General features: G+C 41.1%; 1 protein-coding gene across 1 annotated transcript in view; it reads left to right on the top strand.

Annotated features, from left to right (window-relative positions):
• The window catches only part of Fancm (Fanconi anemia, complementation group M), a 57,695-nt gene that overhangs the window by 8,893 nt on the left and 30,341 nt on the right, over positions 1–18,461 (top strand). Inside the window, exons 4-10 of the mRNA XM_013510101.1 lie at positions 3,030–3,190; positions 5,305–5,437; positions 5,778–5,900; positions 6,736–6,822; positions 9,588–9,772; positions 14,144–14,350; positions 16,641–16,854. Of these exons, the coding sequence (XP_013365555.1) occupies positions 3,030–3,190; positions 5,305–5,437; positions 5,778–5,900; positions 6,736–6,822; positions 9,588–9,772; positions 14,144–14,350; positions 16,641–16,854 (1,110 nt within the window). The remainder of the gene's footprint in view (positions 1–3,029; positions 3,191–5,304; positions 5,438–5,777; positions 5,901–6,735; positions 6,823–9,587; positions 9,773–14,143; positions 14,351–16,640; positions 16,855–18,461) is intronic.

Genomic DNA, 18,461 nt, shown 5'->3' with positions numbered 1-18,461 from the left:
TTTTGATAAATGAACTGGTAATTATTTCAGTTAACAAAATCTGGCTGTAAGTATGTACGTATATATGGGGTTTTTTAGTCTTTTTTTTTTCCCAGTACTGGGAATCGAACTCACGACATTGCGCTTGCCAGGCAGGTGCTGTGCTGCTTAGCTAAATCCCCAGTCCCTTTTGTCTTTTTTGTTTTTGAGACAGGGTCTCACTTTGCAGTTCAGGCAGGATTTGAGCTCACTTTGTAGTCCAGGCTGGCCTCAATCTCACAACGATCCTCCTGCCTCAGGCTCCCGAGTGCTCGGATTACAGGTGTGAGCTACCACACCCATCATATAATATTTAAAAAAATTTTTTTTGGTAGGGGATGGTACTGGGAATTGAACTCAGGACCTGACACTTGCCAGGCAGGCTCTGTGCTTCAGAGTTAAATTCCCAGCCCCGAAGGTTTAATATTTTATGTAATTAACATGTTGGAAAATTAGCTTGAAATAAAAATTTTTGCAGTGAGTCCCAGGTTTTATAGCATTAACAAACTTAGTATTTCAAGGAAAAGTACAGAAGATGGATCGTTTGTAAAGCAAGTAATAGCCTTGTTGGGTTTGTATTTTTTCAGGTAAACTTTTGAACTGCAGTGTGAGACACAAACACACACAAACATGCATAAAAACAGCAAGGTGCCTACAAAGCTCGTGTGTAGATCACTGAATTTTCACAAAGTGGGCAAACGCATAGTGTCCCGAGATTCCTCTAGAGGTTTTTTTTTTTTATAATGAAATACATGTTCCATATTTCCTGATACCTGGTGCATCAGTTGGTTGAAAAAGCAAATGGTTTTCTCACCTGGAGACATCTGGCAATGTTTTGACACATGTTTTAGTTGTTACAGGAAAGGAGATTTAGTGTAGAGCTGCTATTGGAATCTGGTGTATCGAGGTCAGGACACTATGAAATATCCTACAGGGGACAGGACAGACCCCCACAAAAAAGAATTCTCTGACCCAAATGTCAGTGTTGTAGTGGCTGAGAAACTGCTTGGACAGTTCTCACTCAGTGGGAGAAATGTGAGGCAGTGTTGTTTAACATTAGTTGGTGGTAGGAATGTATTTTTAACTCATCCCTGCTCTGGCTGAAATTCTGCCTCTTCTTCCACTGGCTGCGGCGTATGTTTCCATTTCCTCAAAGCTAGGCCAGCCCTGTGACCGGCTGCTGCGGGGTGAACCCCGATGTAGCTGCAGTGAACCTTGGGTAGGCTGTGCTGGGGAGGAAGGAGGAGCATTGAGCTGTAATCAAGGGCGCGGACACCGCGGTGTCGGGGAGCCGTTCCATGTTGCTGCCGGCCTCTGAAACAGCAGGCACCAAGGAGCAGAGAGACAGCTTTCCCCACAGTGCTTCCGTGAAATCATTTTACAGTCATTTAGTCTCCCAAGAAATTTGCATAAATAGTATCGTTCCACTGGGAAGATACGTGAGACAGACGCTGCAGTGCTGCTCTGTCTCACCACGTTTTGCTTCCTGTGTACTTTTACTGTAGTTGTCACCTACAGCAGTTATTTCCATATTTTGGCCCAGTTGTTTCTTCTTTCATTTCTTTTACAGCTGTTAATTTGAATTCTTCTGTAGTGAAAAGTTGTGTATTCTCCACTATTTACTTGTTAGCTAGGTTTTTTTTTTTAGCTACAATGCTATTGTTCAGGTTACTTCAGTTTTGAGCATGATGAGCTCCTTTAAGACACTTTCCACCAGGCAGTGGTGGTGCACACCCGTATAGTAGGGGGGGGCTGAGGCAGGAGGAGCACAAGCTTTAGCCCAGCCTGGGCGACTTAAAGACTGTGCCCCCACCCAAAACGGAGGTGCCTCCAGAGTGCTTTCGATTTGTGCCTTAGCCCCGCCCTCTGCATGCACACACACACTTAACTTTACGTTTGTGTACTTAGGTTTTGCCTGTGCCAGAGTCAGAATTAGTCATTTCCCTAAGGATGCTTTGTTCCTTCTCTGGAAGGACATTTAGCAACCAGTGTCTGTGCACTAGCTGTGTTTATAGTTACCGTGGTGTCATTGCTTCTAGGCCGGTGCAGTGCCCCATAGATGCAGGATCATGAGCAAGTAAAGTAGTGCGTATTTTCTTTTCTTTTCTTTTTTTGGTTCCAGGAATTGAACTCACGACCTCGTGCTTGCCAGGCAGGCACCTGCACCACTGAGCTATATCCCCGGCCCCAGGTAGTGCTTATTTTCATACGATGTGTTCTGAAATTGTTTTACAGGGTCAGATGAGTAAAACATTGATTTATCACTCAGTATATATTCTTTTTAAATGTAAAGTTAAAAGACATTTAATAGTAATATGGTTTTTCTTAATTATTTGTTACAAAACTTTAAATTGCTTTAATATAGGATCTGACATCTTTCTAGTAGTTACTCTCTCATATTTGCCTTTGTCTCTCTCTCTCTCTCTGGCACGGTACTAGGAGTGGATCCCAGGGCCTTGCTCATGCTAAGCAAGTACCAACCCTGTTCCCATTCCCATCCCCAGCCTCAGTCTCTTAAATACTTGGTATTTTGTATTTTAAAATTATTACATTTAGAACAATATATAAAAATTATTCATATAATCACAGATTTAATTACATTAATAATATTCAGAGTATTTCTTTTTCTTTTTTTTGTCTTTTTGAGACAGGGTCTCACTATGAGGTTGAGGCTGATCTTTAACTTGCAATGATCCTCCTGCCTCAGCCTCCCGAGTGTGGGGATTATAGGCGTGCGCCACCATGCCTGCTGATGTCAAGTATTTTAAAAGTTTGTTGTCTTTGCTGTGTTGACTTAAAAATTCACCTTAAGACAACTTTCATAAATATCTAACTCCAATTTTAATATGTTATGAAATGGTTTTGAGAAGGGACTTTAAAACAAGCTTCAAGGGGCTGGGGATTTAGCTCAGCGGCAAAGTGCCTGCCTGGCAAGCGCAAGGTCGTGAGTTCGGTTCCCGGTACCAGAGAAAAAAAAAAAAAAAAAAACCAAAAAAAACAAAAAAAACAAGCTTCAGCTGAATTTCTTCTATATTTGCAGATTTTGGAAGCATTTGCCAGTCCTCTGATTCACAGGAATATTTTGATGAGGAGGGATATCTCCAGTCTAACAAAATACCAGATAATTCTGGCAAGAGATCAATTTAGGAAAAACCCATCTCCAAATATTGTGGTAGGTATTTTTAAACAAATCTTTATGATTAAATTTTTACTCAGAGCCAGGATAAATGTAATAACTTGTTTACATACTAGAAATGAAGAACTTAGATATAATATATGAATGTATGAAAAAAATCCTAACAAGAATACAGTTTAATGATTTGAATTAAGATACATTTACATTTTAACTTTGGACAAAGAATTGGTTGTTCGGTCCGTTTCTATCTTAGGAAGTCAGAGCCATGAAAAAGTGTATTCTAACTAAATTGAAGATGCCGATCATTTAGTCTCACTCTGGATACCGGAAGTTGGAAGGCGCCTCACAGTAAACGTATTATTTCCATTTTTAAAAAACTCTTTCTTTTTTTTTTTGGTACCGGGAATCAAACTCAGGACCTTGGGCTTGCCAGGCAGGCGCTTGTGCCACTGAGCTATCTCCCCAGCCCATAAAGGTATTATTTCTAATCTTTGTAGGAAAAGGTAGCTGAGTTAACAGATATCCATCAAGCTAGGTCCCAAGTCAGAAGAGATACCCACGAGCACGGGAGGGCACCGAGGCAGGCTCTGAGCCGAGGGCCACGGCTGCGTGAGAGCGGGGCCGTGGGGCGGAGCCCTGTGGGAGACAGTGAGGGGCGGCCTGGCGCAGGTTCAGGGCTGGGGCTGCCGGACGCGGTAAGGAAAGTGTGAGCCCCGGGAGGAGCTTTAAAAGTTACTCCTCGGAATTTGGTCTTTGTCCTGCAGTCTCCGAGGAATGACTGGTGGAGCCTTTTCTGTGAAAGTTCATTGTTCAAAACTTTGTAAGTTTTAATTTCTGTTGTGAATAAAAGGTTGATTAAAATCTTAAATAGTAAATCCATGTATGTTGGACTTCTTATTGTGAGAGTTTATATTTTACAGAGAGGTGGTTGTATCCTTTAGGTAATTAGGATGCCCTCAGGGCGTTTTTTTGCTATTCTGGAAACATTTAAAATGACATCACTTTGGCAGGGGATATAGCTCAGCAGCTCAAGCAAGTATGAGGTCCTGAGTTCAATTCCTGGTCCCCCCACCCGCCCCCCCAAAAAACAGAAAAGAAAATAGTTAAAACATATTCTGAATGGCCTTCTTCTTTGAGATAGTGTCTTGCTCTGCAGTTCAGGCTGGCCTCAGACTCATCGCAATCCTCCTGTCTCAGCCTCTCCAGTGTTGGGATTACAGGCGTGCACCACCATACCAGCTTCCTTTAAAACTGTCTTTTCGTATTGGTACACCTGCCATGTACTTCCTGTGTTCCTCCCAGGGTAACAGTTGAAAGCACGAGGCCTCTTTAGACCAAATGTCCCAAATTTAAATACTGGCTCCACTACTTAGCACCTTTGCGTTGCCCTTCCTTATAAAGTGGGCATAACAATGGTGTCTACCTTCTAGTTATTGAGATGAAATGATTTTGTATAGGTGATGTACTTAGAACAACATCCAGTGCCCAGCGTCAGATAATCAGCTGGGTGGGGAGGTGCGTGGCTGTAATCCGAGGCGCGCCTGAACGCTTAAAAAAAATGGCATATATACTTGGTGTTAAATGTTGGTGTCAGTCCGATTAGATACTTGTCCTGGTGAAATGAGTGAGGATAGGCCCATGTCTGTTTCTTTTCTTTCTTAATGTCTGTCTCTTTCTGCAAAATTCAGGGCCTTTTGCATTGAACCCCAACCTGCATTTAAAAATTTTTTTTCTTTTGAGACATGCTGTCACTAAGTTGCCAGCTTGTTTTGTAGCTGAATATTTAACATACAGTAGGTATTTACTAGTGTTGAAATAACACATGGATCTGTTTACTGCTAATAATTTACCTATAAAGAGTATATGATAAATGTTTCTCTTTTTTTTTAAAGTGGGAATTTCCTGTTGAATTAAAGAAAAGTGAAGTAAAGGGATAGATTTCATATGGAAAGAGCATTGGCACCTTTCCATGGAACATACTGTAACATTTACATTCAGTAGAATCAGTGAGCTGTGTTCAGAATGGAAGGGAGTAGTTATGATCATTTGAATTATATTGTAAATGTTACAGTCATTTGGCCTGACAGCTGGGTCATGGAGGATGTATATTTCTTTCTTTGGTTAAGTTTGACGTATGCTTCTTTTCCTAGGGAATACAACAAGGCATAATTGAGGGAGAGTTTGCAATTTGTATTAGTTTATATCATGGTTATGAATTATTGCAGCAAATGGGAATGAGATCATTGTATTCCTTCCTTTCTGGAATTATGGATGGAACAAAAGGTAAATTATGTGAAATTATTTAAAGAGATAATGACAAGTATTATTTTAAAAAGACATTGAATGTACTGAGTTTGAGTTAATTAAAAATATTTATTTCAATTAAAAATATTTTTAAAAGCAGTGAAATAATTATGTAACTAATGGCCATGTTTCTTTGTCTTTGATAAACTACTAGGAAAAAGAAAGTCAGTCATTAATACATATGTGCATGTGGATTTCATGTTTAAATTTGAGAAATCTGCATTTATATTGTCACAGTTTAATTTCTTTTTAATAAGTAATAAATTTGATAAGATTTGGTGTAAATTTTATTTCTAAAACCTTTTCTTAATTCCTGAAGGGATGACACGGGCAAAAAATGAACTTTGCAGAAATGATGACTTTGTGAAACTCTATCATCATCTAGAAAGCATGTTTGCGCACACGTGTAATACTTCAGCTGAAACTTCTGCTGTCCACAGAGGTCTGATTTTTCATGTAAAATTATATATTGCTTTAACCAGGTGTGGTGGCATGTTCTTGTAGTTACTCAGGAGATTGGAGCAGGAAAATTGCTTGAACTTAGGAATTTGAGGCCAGCCTAGGCACCATAGCAAGATGCTCAAAAAGCATAAATAAAAAAAATATTAAATTATATATTAGTTTCCTTCTTTCTTTCTCTTTCTCCCTTCTTCCCTTCCTCCTTATTTCTCCTTTTCTCCCTTTCTCCCTTTTTTTCTCTCTCTCTTTCTTTCTTTTTTTACAGGGTCTTGCTGTGTAGTCCAGGCTGGCCTTAAACTCAGTGTGTAACCTGGGCAGGCCTTGAACTCAAGGCAATCCTCTTGCCTCAGCCCCCCAAGGAATTAGTTTTCGTTACTAAGATTAATTTTGGAATTTTATTCCATTGCGTATATAGTTAACATTTTTGTAGTAACAGGTCTGTTAAATGCTTGAAGAGTTTATCTGAGTGGAAAATATACATTCAAGTTAACCTTTATAAAATTTAAATATATAATAGGTATTATGGTTACTAGTGGTGAAATCGATCTTCAATTTATATATATTTTTTGATCTTCAATTCAAATATATTTTATTAATTTAAATATATTTTTTCCCTTTTGCTTTGTTTCTGATTTCTGTTTGGATTCTTTTGCAGATTAAGATTTTCATAAAAAAGTGGTTTTTTAATCTAGATGCTATTTATTATTTATAAAAATAAAAAGTAAGTTTTAACATGTATATTTTGAAAAGGATAAGAATATATATTAATGTAATTGAATATGGAAAAATATAGTTTTTTGCTGTTTCTTTTTCTTCAGGAGATAAAGATAAAAATATTTTCTATAGTCATCCAAAATTAAAGAAATTAGAAGAAGTTGTAGTCGAACATTTCCAGTCGTGGAATGGTAGGTAATATTTAGTAGCTTCAAAGCAAGATAGTTAATGGAAGAGGTAAAACTTTAACTCATTAGTCTGTGCTAACACTTGTGGAGAAAATATGGGATTTCCATTATTCTGGGTAATGACTAAGCAAAGCTCTGAGCAGTTTTAGAAGGGTTATCACAAAGACAGTGGTGGGAAGGTTATGTGGAAAAAAGTCTGGGGAAATACTGGGAAAGTGGCCGTGAGCCAGTACGCGGTATTAGTGCAGGGGAAAGTAAAGCAGATAGGAAGAGAGCGAGTCGTGGAGGAGCGTTGCAGGTAGGGCGGCCAGCGAAGGCCTGTCTCCAGAGGTAACTGATGCAACTGTGGGGACGAAACACGTGGACCTTGGAGGGAGAATCCTTCCAGCCAGAGGGAATAGCAGATTCAAAGGCCCTGTGGCAGTTAGGTACCTGATGGGACTATAGATCAGTAAACAGGCATAAAGGAGGATAAGGGTGGTTTAAGTGAGACATAGCCCGATCTCAGATCATGTAGGTTTGTAGGCCAAGTCAAAACTTGGTTTTCAATCTATGAATGTTGTATTTTGGGACAGCCTTACCAGAGGCAAAGAACAGTGTAGGCTTAAGTATGTGGGGTAATATATATGTTAATTAGCTTGATTTAACCATTCCACAATGTGTGTGCATGCCATGTTGGAACCATGTATGTGTATAATTTTTGTCAATTAACAACATGAAGAAAGCGCATGTATTAAGAAGGTTGGAGACATCCAGGTGGAGATGTCAAGTGAGCCTTGGACAGGTGACCGGAGTTGGAAAGGAGTGGCTGGGCCAGTTTTATATGTTTGCGTGCACAGGAACAAAGTTTGGAGTTCTCAGCATAAAGTTAGTGTTTAAGGTTTCAGGAATGGCCGTGCTCAGCAGCAGGAGGGTGTGGAGAAGAGGAGCCAGGTCGGCACCCTGAAAGAGTCGACGTTTAAGGTTAGAGGAGAAAAGGCCCGGATGTGCTTGAGAAGGAAGCCAGTGAGGCGTGGGAGAAGCCGAGGGAAGAGACTAGTCCCGGAACAGAGCGGGGCGGAGTGAAAGTCCGCGGAGGCGCGTGCGCAGATGGACTAACGAGTATGTGGAATTTGGCAGTGCGGAAACGATAGGCGGTGGTGGTGGGAGCTCAGCAGAATGGAGGAGGAAAGGCGCGGTCCGGCAGGTTGGAGAGTGGAAGTTGGTCCGAGGCAGCGGCTCGAGGCGGGGATAGGTCACAGGAAGCCTGTCTAGGACAGCGGGGCGGACCCAGGGCGCGCGTCGCATCGGGCTGTTTGCCAAGACTGAAAAAATTTCTAGCAGGTTCACCGTTACTGGTCCAGGATGATTTTGCTTTATAGAGCTGCTTCTTTTAAGTCCTTTTTTTTTTTCTTTTTTTTTTTGATTTTGCTTTATAGAGCTGCTTCTTTTAAGTCCTTTTTTTTTTTTTTGCTTATTGCTTAGTGTATTTTGAATTCGCTTGTTTTGTGGGTTACTTTGTATGTTTTAATGTACTCCATGGGGTTGTAAGCATTAAATAAGTAATGTATAAAATACTCAGTGTAGTCCCTGTACACGTTCTGATGAGTAAGATACAGTATAAATCGTAAGAAAGGATTGTCCAAGTCCCAACCCAGCTTAAAAACATGAGGAAACATTAACAAGCAAAATACCTACCCAGCTTGCAATTAACTGTGCGCAAGCACTGTTTTCTCTTTTCTGTTTCGTTTAATCATCCGTCCATTTTAGGTAACTAAGGTTTACAGAGATTTAATAGTTGCCGCGATCACGTTACCCAGAGCGCAAGTGTGGCTCGGCCAGGAAGATCATGGCTTTTTCATTTGTTTCTGTCGTTCTTTTGTTTTGTAGTGATAAGGATCCAACCCGGCCCCTGGGCTCCATCCCCAGTCCTCTCCTGTCTTTTCTGAGACAGGGTCTCACTATGCAGTTCAGGCTGGCCTTGACCTCACTTTGTAGCCCAGGCTGGTCTCAAACTTGTAATGATCCTCCTGCCTCAGCCTCCCGAGTACTGGGATTGCAGGCATGCGCCACAGTGCTGGGGTTACAGGTGTGCACCACCACGCCTGGCTCTTCTCCTGTTTTTATTAGTGCTTTCTGCTGCCTCCCAGGCACAGCGACTCGGGGACAGCTTGCTACTGACTAGAGCGTATCCCTGGAGGACCTGACAGTATAGCAGACTTGGGATACACAGCTCTGGTTAAAGCAGTGCGTGTAGTGAGCAGGAAGGAAAGATTTATGAAATCCGCGGAGGCTCTGTAGTTCTGCGTTTCTGTCCGGAGGCTCACGGGGAAGAGAGGCCTCATGCTTGAATCGAAGGGCTGTTCAGAGTGCTTTTTTTAGGAATCCTTATTTGAATTGTTTAGGACTTGATGATAGCAGGTGAGAAATAAGGAGCCAAGATTATTAAACTACTAGAGAATGTTAAAAAAGTAATTTTAAATAAGTCTTGGACCAGGGGTATAGCTCAGTAGTCTGGACCTTGTTTAGCATCTTTGAGGCTCTGTTCTTGATCTACAGCACTGAGCCAAAAAAGTCTTAAAATATGTTTTTTAAAGAATTATTGTTCATTCATAGAGTTTTAGATTTGTGTTTTGAACTAGTTCTTGTCGAAATGCTTTATTTCTAAAAATTTTATTGGTACATATTTGTGGTCCAGTGCCCGCATTTATAGTCGTCTTGGGGATTGGTACAGGTACGTAATACATGATTGTTTTCAAGTAATACTTCAAATATTTTCTGTTATGTAGCTCAGAAAACTACTGAAAACAAACGTGCTGAGACCAGAGTGATGATCTTCTCTTCATTTCGCGATAGTGTTCAAGAAATTGCAGGAATGCTTTTGAAACACAAGCCAGTTATTAGAGTGATGACTTTCGTTGGCCACGCTTCGGGGAAAGGCATGAAAGGCTTTACGCAGAAGGAGCAACTAGAGGTAATTACTGCTAAAGACAGTGAAATAAAAATGAAACTGATGAGCTTTGTAGTTACGCTTCTTTGTTCTAGCTCACTGGCCAGTTGGGCATTTAAAAGCAATTTCGGCTGGGTATGGTGGTACATATCTGTAATCCCAGCCCTCGGGAGGCTGAGGCTGAGGCAGGAGGGTCAGCACGAGTTTGAGGCCAGCTTGGGCTACGTAGTGAGTTGAAGGCCAGCCTGAACTACACAGTGAGAGCCTGTCTCAAGGAAAAAAAAGTGATTGTGTGGTAAACTTGAAAATAAAGGTAAACATATTTTGAAAGACCAAGTGAATGTTTTAAGCAGTTTTGAAACTTGCTTATAAGTAAAGTATAATGTTTTATGGTGGTTTTGAAACATTTATTTTTAAGTACTGTAAAGTGTAATGGTTAAGCAGAAATGCTTTAGTCACACATCTTCGTGTAGAACCCACTGAGAAATTATTCCTTGTCTTTCAGTTTTTGTTATTTATAAACATACTTCATGGTTGTAAGCAATAAATGAGATATTATTGTACAGCCAGGCATAAATGTATACATGTATGTATGGGTTTGAGACAGGGTCTCACTTTGTAGTCCCAGCTGGCCTTAGACTTAATGTGAAGCCCCGGCTGGCTTTGAAGCTGTGGCAAGCCTCTTGCCTCAGCCTTCCGAGTGCTGGGATTACAGGTGTGCGCCACTCTGCCTGGCATGTGTGGTTTATTTAAGTCTCTTTTATAATTTCTTCTAAAAAATAATTTATGTTTTTTGGTTATTTAAAAATCTTACTTTAAAGGTACGATCGGAAGAAGCCATGGTGATATTTAAGGTAGTACCATGCTCTGTGATGTTTTGAGGGGGAAATTTTACATTAATATTTTTATAAACAGTTCTGTAGGCTTTTGCAGATTAATTGCCAAAGGATGTGTCTTTAGTGTCTCATTCATTTGACGGGGCTTTCTTAATTCTGCATATTCGATGAAGAATTCCAATCTTTAAAAGCCTGGGCATAGTAGTGCATGCCCTCAATTCTAGCACTTGGAAGGCTGAGGCAGGAGGATGCGGAGTTCTAGGCCAGCTTGGGCTGCATGTGTGTTTGAGACTTGCCTGGACTACATAGTGTGACGATGTCTCAGCCTGCTTCTCCGTACCCTTTTTAGTAGTCCTCGCTGCACTCAGAAGAGTCTGTTTGAGCTGACCTGACAGGGTGTGAAGACTTCCTGAGTTTGAAGATAACACCTTTATCCATTGTCAAACCGTACCATAAGTTCTGTAAGGAGTTCAGGAACCTAGTGACTGTTAGTATGCTTAACCTTTGTACATGAATGAGAAGTGAAATGCATTTTTGCCTTAGGGGTCAAGAATTTTCTGTATTTGAGACACAATAGCTGGTACTTTAGAAGACCCACAATACCTAACCCACCCTGGCCGCTTGTGGTGGTGGTGGTGGTGGTGGTGCTGGGTTTTTTTTTCTTTTTCTGTTTTTTGAGACAGGATCTCACAATGCGGTTCAGGCTGGCCTTGAACTTACTGTGTAGCCCAGGCTGGCCTTGTGCTCTCTGTGATCGTCCTGCCTCAGCCTCCTAAGTGCTGGGATTACAAGTCTGTGCACCATGCCTGGCCTCTGCCACTTTTGATATTTTGTAGTCATTATTTCCTCAGCTTGTTAGGCATCATGGGAAATATTACGAGGACTGGGACATAGTAGAGCCGGTAGAGCACTTGCTGAGGATCTTCATCATCACCACACAAAAAAAATCTTACTGATTTTATTACCTTTGTCACTTACTCATTTCTATCCATTTCTTTTGTGGTGCTGGGGAACAAACCCTAGGCCTTGCGTGTGCCTGAAAACGCTCCCATTGAGCTGCGCCCTTACCCCTCAGTAATGTTTTTGTGTAGGCCGGTGATGGAGAATCTTTTAGAGACCGAGCGCCCAAACTACAACCCCAAAGCCACTTATTTGTTCTGAAGCGGCCACACTGTGAGTACCCCTGAATGCCCACTGCTGGCTGCTGGGGTGGCTTGGCCCTGTCTCTGCTATGGCCCATGCGCCATAGGTTGTTCCCACCTCTGGACTGCAGGCCAAAGTAACCACCTTTCAAAAGTCACTGTCATTCACAGTTACATTTATAACAGCTGTTTCATTCCGAAATGAGCTTTCGTGCACATAGTTCTTTAGTTATCCACTTACTTAGAAATAGGAGGTAAAGTCAAGCAGTTAATGGAGAGGCAGGTCTTTGAGTGCCCTGTCAGTTCTCTTTTAATGACTGAGGGATATAAGAAGTCATTGGGAGGTTTGGAGCAGAGGAAGGTCTGTTTGTTTGTTTTTATTGTTGTTGTTTGAGAGAGGGCCTCACTGTATAGTTTAGGCTGGTGTTGAACTCACTGTGTAGCCCAGGCTGTCCTTGAACTTGTGGTGCTGCTCCTGCCTCAGCCTCCCGAGTGCTGGGATTACAGGACTGCACCACCATGCCTGGCCTAGGAAGGTCATTTTAAAAGAATCACTGGTGGAAGCTGGGGGACGAGTTGGCAGACTTATCAGAGTTCAAACGTGGATTAGATTAGATGGTGGATTAGACCGGAATTACAGCAGCGAGGTTTGTGAGAAATAGTTCTGGGTGTATTTTGGTGGTCATGCTGACAAGATTTATGGTAAATTCAGTGAAATGTGAGATAAAGGAGCATGAAGTGTGACCTCAAGATGTTTGGCCTGAGCAGCTTCGAGAAGCTTCTGTCGACTAAGGTGGAGAAGGCTGCAGGAAAAGGTTTTGGAGAGAGTGTTTGGAGCTTGGTTTTTTGAGAAGTTATCTTTGACAGACCTTTTAGATTAATGCATTTCACATTTCAGAACTGTGGGGTACCAGTTCATTTCTCCCCACTAATCACTGAGTGATGCCTTTGAACCATATATCAAAAATGAATTTTTAGTAGCTAGGTATGGTGGTGCACGCCTGTACCCAGCACCTAGGAGGCTGAGGCGGGATGATTGTGAGTCCAAGGCCAGTTTGGGATGCATCGTGAGAGAACGCTCCACCCTTAAAAAATAAGAATTACTAGAAAAGTAGAACTATTGAAAATCAGTTCATTGCTTTTCTTAAAAATTATTTTAGAGTCCACCAATACAAACTTCCCCTCTCAAGTTTCTAAACCTTTACATTCAATTTCACAGTTTACATTTTATATCTCAAGTACTGTGGCCCAGGTTTTACCTTTATCTAGGACTTTTTTTTTAAAGTTATATGCAGGTAATATTAAGTCAGTCTTTCCTTGGCTTAATGTCATTACAGATTCCAAAAGGAAATGAAGTATTCTTAACCTTTAATCCTGTTGATTGGCTCTCCCTGTACTGAGGTTTACCATATTGAAGTAGTATCCTTTGACTGTTGGTACTGGAAAGGTTTCTAAGAGGACCTATATGATAAGGTTGTACTTATTTTCCTACTTTTCAAATTGTTATTTTTAACAGAATTAGCTTAAGGATTGGGATAATAGGTTTTTTGAGTCAAACAGATCTAACTTCAAATGCTGACAATTATCAGTGAGACGTTAGGTAAAAATAGTTTAACCTCGCTGATCTTCAGTTTCTTTAGTAAAATACAGTGGCAGGAGTAGCTACCTCAGTGGTGTTGGGAGTAGCAGCTAATAGATAAGCACTTACGGTTAGTGCCTGGCGTGTAATGTACCCATTTATATTGCAGCGATCCCTATTGTTATCATAGAACTCAGCTTTTGATGTCGTGTTTCACATTACCACCAGTACCGCTCCGTCCTGCTTCACCCAGCCCCAGGGGTGTTGAGGTGCATGGGGAAACTGAGGCTCACCGCAGTTCAGGACTGAAGTTTGGAAGGCTCACAGAAGTTTTTCCCAATGTTTGGTTGACTTTTCATTAACTCATTCTCATGCTACTGTAGTTTCACTAAACTGCTCAAAGAGAAAGCCTGCAATGGCAGTATGAAAGGTATGATAGAAACTCTGGGAGTGATGAAACAGTGTATTTCAGACCCTGGTAGCCGTCTATGAAGATCCAAGGTATGATAAGTAGGAGTACTCCGCTAGGCCCTTTACCTCCCCTCTGCCCCCGTCAGTGGTGCTAAATATAAAATCAGTGCTTTCTCATGGACCGGGACATGGTGAAATTATTGATGAATCCTTTTAGTGTCGCAAACATTATCACAGGAATTAGACTGGTCTTCCCATTTAAGTATAATCTCTTTCGGCTTAGGTTTCCCATTTGTGACTCTTTCCTTCTTCTGTGGTATCCTTAAGGCTGATGTTTAATCTGATTGCTCGTTTGGGGTGAGTGGGAGCAGTGTACCGTACTTCTCCTAATTTACCCGTCGTGATTTTTAAGTGGTCTCCATTTCAGGTGGTGAAGCGATTTCGTGATGGTGGCTACAACACACTGGTTTCCACCTGCGTCGGGGAGGAAGGTCTGGACATCGGGGAAGTGGATCTCATCATATGCTTCGATGCCCAGAAGAGCCCCATCCGACTAATACAACGAATGGGTAGAACCGGGCGGAAGCGTCAGGGCAGGATCGTTGTTGTCCTTGCTGAAGGGCGGGAGGAACGTGTAAGTAGCCTTTAGAAACAGAAACGTGATTTGACAGTAAAATTTGAGAAACGCAGGCTAAAGACAACTAAGAATATTAGAGCATTTCAAGTCCACTTTTAGGTAATTGTGGTTTATTTTGTATGAGATTTCTCTCTCCCCTCCTCCTCTTCCTCCTTCCTTCTCTTTTTCCAGTACTGGCAGTTGATCCCAGGGCCTTTGCACTGAGCTGTGTCTCCGGGGCTTTGTCCTTCTTTTGAGACTGGGATTCTGTCAGTCACTTAGTCGCTCAGACTGGACTCGAATTTGTGATTCTGTGGCCCCAGCCATGGTGGTGCACATGTGTAATCCCAGCACTCGGGGACTTTGAGATTCTCACAATAGAAAAGAAAAAAAGGCCTGGGGATGTAGCTCAGTGCAAAGGCTCAGGGTTCACTTTCCAGTACCACTAAAAAGAAAAAGAAATAATAATTTTTGACTGGATTTAGTGTCCTAATTTTTATCCATATAAAGAAGCACATCATAATGCTTCAGGACTAATTCAGAGAAACCTAGATGCAATAACCAGCAAGTATTGTTTTTTTTTTTTTAAACTATTTCCCTATGCTTCTAAGACTTGCTTTTTAAAAATGTTTTTATTACTTATGTATTTACGGTGCTTGGGATTGAGCCCAGGCCCTCTGCACTGAACTAAATCCTCAGCCCTTTTTTTTATTTTGAGACTGCATCTTACTAAGTCACTGCATTGAGCAGGTTGGGCGCAAACTTGTGACCCTCCTGCCACAGGCTCCCACAGTGCTGAGGTGACAGGCATGTGTCACCACGCTTGGGATAAGACTTGGTCTTTCTGTTTAGTGTGAGTTTCTGTAAACGATAGAAAGCAGAGAGTAAGTAACCAAGTAAACTAACGAATATGCCCCAGGGATGCTATGTGACCTGCAAACCTAAAATACTGTACTTCTTTTCTGATCCTTTATTGAAGTGTGTTGATGTCTATTCTGAGTGACAGGGAACTAGAATTCTTTCATATTTTACTATAATCTCGGGTGACAGAACTTTCTAAATATAATATTTTGCATAATGTTTTGTATTTACTACACTGAAGTGTTAGCTTTTAGAACTCATTGGGATGAATAGAGTGGACAGATATATAGTTTCACATTAAAGGTCCTCTTGTTAGAAATTGATTTGAAATGTTTTGTATACCCTTTAAAAGCAAATGATCTGTTTTTTTCTTTTTCTTGGTGGTGGTACTAGGGACTGACTCCAAGGCCTTTGCAATGAGCTATGACTGAGCTATAGCCCAGTCTTTGTGTGGTTTTTTATTTTGAGACAAGTTCTCTTTGCTTGGGCTGGACTGAGTTTTGATCCTCCTGCCTCAGCCTCAGCCTCCAGAGAACTGGGATTCCAGGTATGCACTATGATGCCTGGCAAAGAATGAATTCTTTTCCTACACTTGCCGTGTGATCATAACCTACTCATGTGTAACACACCATTTATCCATAAAATGATTCCAATAAGTGAAATGTGTGGTAGCCATATATTACCAACAAATATTACTGAGTTCAGACTAATTATTTGGCCAAGATCTTTTATTTGTAAAGTAACAATAATGACTCACTCTGTGCAGTGTTTTAAGTGCTTCAGATGCTTTATTTAACTTAGTCAATACCTTGTAAGGATAATAATGCTTTGTTGTATACAGTGAAAAAGTACAAGCATAGCGAGATGAGGAAATTGAAATAAGAAAGTAGTTTTAAAAAGAGCAACTTTATTTCAGCCGGACACTTGCCTGTAATCCCTGGAATCTAGGAGGCGGAGGCAGGAGAATCACAAGTTTGATCCAGCCTGGGCAATTTAGTGAGATCTTCTCTTAGTATAAAAAAATTTTAAAATGCCGGGGCTGTAGCTCAGTGTGGAGGTGCTGTGTTCAATCCCAGTACTACACAAAAAGAAAAAAAAGAAAAACACAAAAACTTTATGCTTATATGACTTATACACTTGTGTGTAAGTGTCAGCGTTATTCAAGACCAGCAAGGGAATAAATAAAAAATAGATTTCCTTTGTGCAGTATAGTTGCTAAGACAAACTTTTATAATAGATTTAAAAATGGCTTTTTATCAAAGGTTTATCTAACAGTTCACTTTTTAAAAAAATTCAAAACAATAGGAATTCTATTCTCTAAGCACGTAAGTGAATTGGTTTGATTTTCTGTTTATAGTAAACCCAAATTTATACAATAATTGCTTTTTATGACTGAATGATAATTATAGAAATAACATAATTGGAGATTTTATATTTGTTTTTGTAGACTTATAATCAGAGTCAGTCCAACAAGAGAAATATTTATAAAGCTATTTCAGGTAGCAAACAAGTTCTTCGTTTTTACCAAAGAAGTCCACGGATGGTTCCTGCTGGCATCAATCCGGAACTGCACAAAATGTTTATCACGCACGGCGTCTATGAGCCCGAGAAGCCTTCTCGGAACGCGAAGCGGAAGTCTTCTCTCTTTCCCTCTAGGAATGGTATGTAAACAAGTTTGCATTTTACGCACTTTCTTCTCCTGCTCTTAGTTGGCAGATCGTAACTTGCTATATTTCTGCTTTGCAAACCTCAGTATATGTTCTAAGATGTTTTGGGTGCTGTCTTTGTGTTTATTTTTTATTTATTTATTTTTTTGGTACTGTCTTTGGAAAGATAAGAATTGTTCTTGTAGCAAAAGGAAGGAGATACTGTCAGCCCAGGAGTTAGAAACCGCTGTGTTAGCTGGGGCAGGCCCGTAGTAGCTACTCAGAGGCTGAAGCAGGAGGATGGAAAGTTTGAAGCCAGCCTGGGCAGCAGCTGAAATCCTGTCTCAAAACTAAAAAGGCTGAGGGTATAGCTCAGTGATAGGATGCCCTTGGGTTCAGTCCCCAGAAGACACACACACCCACACTCTCCCCCACCTCCCTGTGGAAGAAGGAGTTCCAGACAAACGAAACAGAAACCTTCCTGTTGGGGAAAATTGAAGATAGCCTACCAAGCCAGAGGAAGGAGGGAGGAAGGAGGCAGGAATGGATTTGTTTGTTCGTTGGCTTGTGACCGGGGACTGCACCGACTCGAATCCCCAGTCTGTTTTTTGATGCTGAGACAGGGCCTGGCCGTGTCACTGAGTTGCCCAGGCTCAAGCATGTGGTCCGCATGCCTCAGCTCTCTAATGCGTGGGGTTAGAGATCTGCGCCACCAAACTGGCCTTGCTCTCTGTTTTTTTTTCCCCTCTCTCTTTTTTTTAATGGTGCTGAGGATTGAACCCTGGGCTTCTGCCCTAAGTTACATCTTCAGCCTTTTAAAAAACATTTGAGAGGCTCACTGAGTTGCTTGAGCCAAGCTCACAGTCCTCTTGCTCCAGCCTCCTGAGCAGCAGGGGTTCTTAGCATAGAACACACACCTGCCTGCACTTTGCTCCTACTGCTCTTTCATTTTCCCAGCGCCTGTGGTTATTCTCGCCAAGGCTACCTGTATATATGTTTCGTACATGCTTTACTTTTTTAGGAGGAAGGCTGGGGGTTAAACCCAGGGTCTTTGCACTGAGATCTGGAAAAAGGGCCTGGGAGATGATTTAATTCAAACCTGTAGGTGAAGAAATACATGCATTTTTTTAAAAGTTTCTTACACAGTAATTGGGAATAGTTGAGACAGAAGTTTCCTAGTTCCTCTTTTAAAATTTGGAAATAAAAAATTTCATTTTACTAAAATGTTTTGATGAGCATATTCTCTCTTTCTCTCTTTTTTCTTTTTTTTTTGGTACTGGGAATTGAACTCAGGACCTTGTGCTTACCCAGCAAGGCACTGTGCCGCTGAGCTATATCCCCGGCCCATATTCTCTTTTTTTGAATCAGATTTTACTGGTGTATGTCAGGTATGTGTAACTATCACATGCGCCATAGAGAATTTGCACCTGTACATGATGTAACTTTTTTCCCCACTTCCCTAGCCTCCCTTCAACCCCTCCTCCCCTCCCCATTTACAAAAGCTTTCTTTCAGTGTTTTCTTTCTTTTCTCTCTCTTTTTTTTTTTTTTTAACTTTTCCCTTCCTTCCTTCTCCCTCCCTCTCCCTTGTTTGATGAGTATCTTCTTGTGAGACATAAGCATT

Source organism: Chinchilla lanigera, unplaced genomic scaffold, assembly GCF_000276665.1.
Source record: "Chinchilla lanigera isolate Chin_1 unplaced genomic scaffold, ChiLan1.0 scaffold00008, whole genome shotgun sequence".
Taxonomy (NCBI): domain Eukaryota; kingdom Metazoa; phylum Chordata; class Mammalia; order Rodentia; family Chinchillidae; genus Chinchilla; species Chinchilla lanigera.
The sequence above is the reverse complement of the archived record's forward strand: the minus strand, read 5'-3'. Positions and strand labels throughout refer to the sequence as shown.